The 6000-nt window shown below is 42.7% G+C and overlaps 1 protein-coding gene across 17 annotated transcripts in view; it reads left to right on the plus strand.

The window, feature by feature from the left end:
* cacna1g (calcium channel, voltage-dependent, T type, alpha 1G subunit) overlaps positions 1 to 5204 on the plus strand; it is a 247626-nt gene extending 242422 nt beyond the window's left edge. For 16 of the 17 annotated variants that reach the window (XM_065949277.1, XM_065949274.1, XM_065949276.1 and 13 more), the window contains 3 exons: positions 47 to 242; positions 617 to 786; positions 3409 to 5204. In XM_065949277.1, coding sequence (XP_065805349.1) covers positions 47 to 242; positions 617 to 786; positions 3409 to 4443 — 1401 coding nt within the window. In that variant the 3' untranslated portion in view covers positions 4444 to 5204. Of the gene's footprint in view, positions 1 to 46; positions 243 to 616; positions 787 to 1111; positions 1364 to 3408 lie in introns of all 17 variants that reach the window. The other variant, XR_010664891.1, reaches the window with a different exon arrangement.
* The last annotated feature ends 796 nt before the right edge of the window (positions 5205 to 6000 follow it).

Raw genomic sequence — 6000 nt, forward strand, 5'->3', positions numbered from 1 at the left:
CCTCCCATCTCCAAAGGAACCCTGACCCTCTTTTATTTCTCCCCAGTCAGAGCAGCTTGATCCTGGGGAGTCACTGGAAGGCAACCTGCTGAGTGTCAAGAAGCCAACAGTGGGTCGCACGCACTCCCTGCCCAACGACAGCTACATGTATTTCCCCCCGCAGTCAAATCTGGCTCCAGTACAAGGACAAGGACAGACACCGGGGCCCCAGCACATACTGGGCACTAATAGGGCCCAAGGAGGTAATTTTCAAATTTGTCTTTTGCCTTTTGATTTAATTTCTCCATTAGTACATGGTGGCCATTTCTGCTCTGATGGCGTATTATTGCTTCTCGAATCCGACCTGTGGCTTCTTTCCTGCATGTCATTTCCCTCTCTCTCTCTCTCTCTCTCTCTCTCTCTCTCTCCCTGATTTGCGACTCTGTCCAGTGTCCTACTTCTACAATAAAAACAATGAAAACAATGTATGACATCACTGATACTATGTCCAGTTCTATACAGTCTGTGTTTCACCATAAAAATATGGACAGGCATTCCTCCATACTTTCACCTTTATGAAGCAACACACCTGATGTTATTTTCCAGTCAGATTTAATCCATCGCTTGTCATGTTCAGGCTCCAGTGTCTCAGTACGTTCGCAACCTGAAGAGTCCTCCCAGCAGCTGACTGTTCCCAGAGACTTTTTCCGACCCATCAGCCCTCACAGCCACTCGGACTCGGAAAGTATACCACGATTACCCCCTCCCAGGCGCACACACGCGCTCAGCCGGACCCTCCGTAGACAGGTGACTAACTCATAGTCTTTCTTTTTGTCACTTTACTCTGCAATCAGTGAATTGGTCTTCTTCTGTTGTGATCTTTATCGTTTGCAATGAAAACTTTTTTTTTTATGTCAGTAGTTTTTATTTTTGTTTTTCCTTCAAACTGTGGGTATGTGACCCTGACACATAAAAAAATGGCTTCATCCTGAATCTGTTTCCTTATTGCATGTTCTAAACAGTGTCACTTTTCTTTCTCCTTCTTTCTCCCCCTTTTCCTGGTATTCCTTTCTCTTGCTAACGTATCTGCTCTTTCATTCACCTTACTGTATCTGTCATTCTCTGACCTCAGCTCAGTTGGGCCCAAAAGCCTCCTGACCCTGAGCTACTGCACAAACACAGATACTCCTGTTTCTGAAACAGTGACAAACTTCAGAGAACGCTTGGCCTTTCAGAAACACTGGACTCCATTTTCATTTCCAGAAGACAAAACGATCCAAGCTTCTGTCCCTTTGTCACTCATTAGAATTAGTGTACTGCTATCCATCAGCCACAAAGCATCTCAAACTCTCTGCCTAAAGGAAACTTTGATGGGACCTCAAAGGTATTCATCTTATACAAGCCGCAGGAGCTGGGTGTTACATTATATCTGTTAAATATTCAGTAACTGCAGAATAGAATGTATTAAAGCCAGACAAAGATGTTTTTGGCAGAGAGGTTGTCCCACAATGCAGTGCACTTACTACACCATAAACTATACAACTCAGGGGATTGCTACAGAACAGCAAGTGCTGTCCATATGCATTTGGCCATTTTGTACCCACAGTACCACAGTGATGGAGCACTTGTGATTTTCTATTGACTAGGCTAGTGCTTTAAAAGTACATAGTTGTTAACTGCTAAACTCTGCTTAAAAAATAAACTTGGTAACTTTTTGGTAATGTTAAAGTATACACTTTTGTTTTGTGGTACTGTGGCTGGTGATTGGCCAGGTCTAGTGTGATATCTTTCACCACCAGGTGTCCCTGTGGTCACATTGTTCAGGCTCAAGCAGGGAAGCCCATGACTACAAACAATTCTCAAAGAGCTTTATAACCAATGCATGCTTTTTCCTCATCTCTGTACATTCAAAATACTTTGATTCACTTTGAGTTCTACTTTCAAGTCATTAGTTCATGAGAACATTTTATGAGTTTCAGCAACCATTGTGCTTATACTAACCCTTCCTCTCCTACAGCAGTTACATATTGTTTACCCTCTGACTATTGGCCTCAACACTCTGGATGGTTTAGAGATAGGAGTGACAGAAGGGAAAACACTAATGAGAATTTGGTTGCAAATTTATTTGAAAACAGCACAGCTGATTCTTTACAGGGTTTTGTGTGACTGGTCAAAAGTCAGAGGGTCAGGTTGTCTGGTTCAGAGTTCACTGTATCAGTGTTGAGTAACTGATTTTTACCATCCAATTACCAAGACTTCTCTGAGCATTACCCATTGGGCAACGGTGAGTTTCTTTTGCTTTAAGAAACACTGATCGATATTTCATGACAATTTTTTAGGACATTTTAAGACTATAAAACTTACCAATTCGTTGAGAAAATAACTCTTTGTTTTCGGGATGTTATGATACATAAAAAAAAAATCGATACAAATAAGGGACAATTTAAACCAATAAATAAATATATATTGTGATACTTGTTTTCTAACCAGCAGAGGGTGCTGTCTGTTTAGGCTTCTCTTGATCAACGTCAGTAGCTAAAGAAGACACTGAGGACACTTTCAGTGTCACTGAAATCTCTATAAGTTTCCCCGTCAGTGCCATATATGTATTCATTTGAGGATTTAAAAAAAAAAAAGGAAAGTAGAAAAGTCAGCACACTTAATATCATTTAACCTCTTTTAATCTACGTAGAGCAGCAAGAGTACAGACAAGCAACGAGGGTGTTTCAGAAAAGAGCCTGACATTAAGTGTGCTGACTTTTCTACTTGCTTTTGTGGTTGTGTACCTGAAGAGTTTTGTTTGGGTGTGCTCCTTTTTCTACTGTTTGATTTGTTTTAAAAAAACATTTTGAATAACAAATTCAAACAGCTGTTTTTGTAAGATATTTATCAGTGTCACTTTTTATAAAGAAAAAAAAAACATTTTTAGTAACTATGCAACCTCACAATAAAAATGTATTACTTATTTGTACTAAGAAAAAAATATATTTTGCATATTTATTGTCAGATAATTTGAACCAAATAGTTGCATTTACTCATAAATCGACTTCGATCTCTTCTTTATGAAAAGTAAGAGAGAAATAAAATCAGGATAAAATCATATCGTAATCCCAATTCAATGATTTGAGTGTATTATTACATCCCTACTGAGCTGTTCCTTTTGAGTGTTGCATTTGAAGTCAACCCGCCTCCTCCAATAAGAAAAACCAAGAGAGAACTCTGGGAAAATGCCAGCAATACTATGAACTCTGACCCAAACTATTGCTTCACATCCTCATCTCCTTAAATTAACTAGTCTCCCCTTTCATTTCCCATTTCCCTAAATTCTCCCAACCCTGGTCATCACATATTTACCTGCATCTCCCCACTCCTCTCTCCTAATCCCCCACCCCCCACCCCCATTTTACCACTCCCTGCTGCGTCTTCCAGGTCGCAGTGTCTACTGATTCTCAGGAGGCCCTGTGTTCAGAAGACAGAGGGGAGAGCATAGAAGGACTTGTGAATGTGGCTTCTCTAGGTCTCCCTCCATCCCCCTCCACCACCTCCTCCTCCTCCTCCTCCTCCTCCTCCACCTCCCCTTCACCCTGCTCCAATCATCATCAGCAGCCTGCTCTCTGCCTGGTCCCAGCCACACCTGGTGCCTCCCCTAAACCCTCGCGCCCCAGCAGTGTGCACATCCAGCTTCACGACCAACACTGCCTCGCCTCCTACTCTGGGTCCTCCTCCTCGATTCCTCCACCTTTACCAGCCAGGCTGCACCAACAGGAGGAGGCCTCTGTGGATCAGGAAGTGTCGCTCATCACCTGTGCTGGGTTTGCTGGCAGTGATGACGTCATGGCAGAGGACAGTGGCGATGGCAGTAATGAGGGTTACAGTGACTACCCAGGCCACCAGGAGAGTCAGAGTCCATGTTTGAGGCAGCTGAAGAGATTCCATAGTGTTGACACACATGGCCGCAGCGCCCTCTTGCCCCAGCCCCGCCCTTACTCCTGGTTGGACGACCCGCGACGCCACTCTGTAGAAGTCTGCTCCTCAGTGGAGTCCAGCCCCCAACGCAGCACCACCTCCACCTCCTCTGGCTTTGTGTCGCGGGCCGACAGCCTTCAGATCCACAGCCAGACCCCAACCCAGACCTCACTGCTCTCACCACGTCGCAAGAAGAAGATGAGCCCACCCTGCATCTCTGTGGACCCCCCTGAAGGACTAGAGCCTCATTCTGGCCTGTACCCAAGCCTTGGTGGACTAGGGGGGATGGGGCTGGGAGGATTAGGGATGCCTCCTCCTCTGCCCAGCCGGGACAGCTGCCTGAGGAGGAGAGCACCCTCGAGTGAATCCAAGGACTCCTTTGACCTGGGAGTTGGAGAGGGATCGGGACAGGATGGAGTCTCACCAAACCCCAACACCAACCCCAAGCTATTGACTCTTCCCAGTTTCTCCTTTGAAAAGACGAGCTCTGAGCACTGAACAAGCATAGTCAAACACACAAACACAAACAAACACACACATATACTGACACACACAGCTGGACGAAGCCTCCACACACACAAACACACGATGCACTCTGTGTATCTGTGATGGTGATAGTTCTAGTAATAATGCTGTAGAGAGTAATAATGGTAAACTACAAAGAAACAGTTAAAACATCCTTTGTTTCATAAGGACTGAAGTACTGTAGTAGTGTGACCATCCCTTGTCTTTGTATTGTTACTGCCAAAACAACCAGAGAAGAAGATACACGAAACAACAAAAACATGACTGTTTCTCTTCTGCTATGCCTGCATGCCACTGGCTGCAGCTTCACCCAGAACTTCTGGAGTGACATCGGCACCTGGGATCTGGCGCCCTCTGTGGCTGCTATCTGAACTGCCTGGTGTTGCACAGGGTGGGCTTTGCCCGGTCAGTGGAGGTACAAAGCAATATGAACGTTTTAGAGACACTATTTTCTTAAATTATTGGGCCATAGTGTTTGTACAGAATGTGTTTTTTTTTTATTTCACTCAGTAGTTATCTTTTCGTCTTTCTTTGTGATTTTCTTTTCATTTGTTGTCAAATTGTTTGTCCTTGTTCTTTTTTTTTCACTGTAGGATATTTCTAGCTTTCTTGGTTTACTGAGGAACGTGAACGTTTTTCAAAGTGCTGAAAACTATGTATTTGTAGGAATAATATATAAATATATATATAAAAATCAAGTCATTAAACTGAGCTTGGATTTTTAAGCACACTCATTCGAGCTTTGTGGTTTGATTGTTGGAACAAAAAGAAGGCGACATTTGTTCTTGTTTATTTCATTGATTGCGTGATTCTCTTGAGAGCCTCTGAACGCAGGACGTGAAGAAGACTGAAGAAAAACACAATTTTAAATTGATTATAGAGTTTCTCCTTATTTATTTATTTTTTTACATGACTTTGAGCTTGACTTCATAGAAGCTGCTCATCCAATCTTTCATCTTCAGGTTGTGTTTGTGTCTGCAGCAGATTCATATCCCTCTGGACATCAGAGCCTGATTTCCACCCCTCACATTTTTTTCATCTGAAGAACGGACACATGACTCTTAGTTGCACAAACACACAAGCATAGTAAATATGAACTCACGACACAGAGTGGACAACAAAGGTAAGTAAAATGTCAATAGTTTTTTGAAGAGCAGATTTATAGAAGGGACTTCTAACTATACAAAAAAAAAGTGACATAAATGAAAAAAGATAAAACTGTCTTTTTCAGTGTCTACATTATCTGGTAACGACAAGTGATGGTGTATGTGACTAAGAGATGCCAACTGTTCAGCCTGCGTACTTGTGTTGGTTCAATGGATCAAAGTGTAACCTACGACTTACAAAGCCCTGACTGCACTCTCACTCTATTATGATTATCAATTATCATTATCAATGAAAGAATCAAAATCAAGCTGATGGTACAGCAGGAGTCTCCTGTTCAGAAGGAGAAAAGGCAAAACAAAAGTCACCTGGATGTAAATCTAGTTTTCATGTTTACAGGTCTTGGAAGAGTCAACTGGATATGTT

This window comes from Labrus bergylta, chromosome 21 (genome assembly GCF_963930695.1).
Source record: "Labrus bergylta chromosome 21, fLabBer1.1, whole genome shotgun sequence".
Taxonomy (NCBI): Eukaryota; Metazoa; Chordata; class Actinopteri; order Labriformes; family Labridae; genus Labrus; species Labrus bergylta.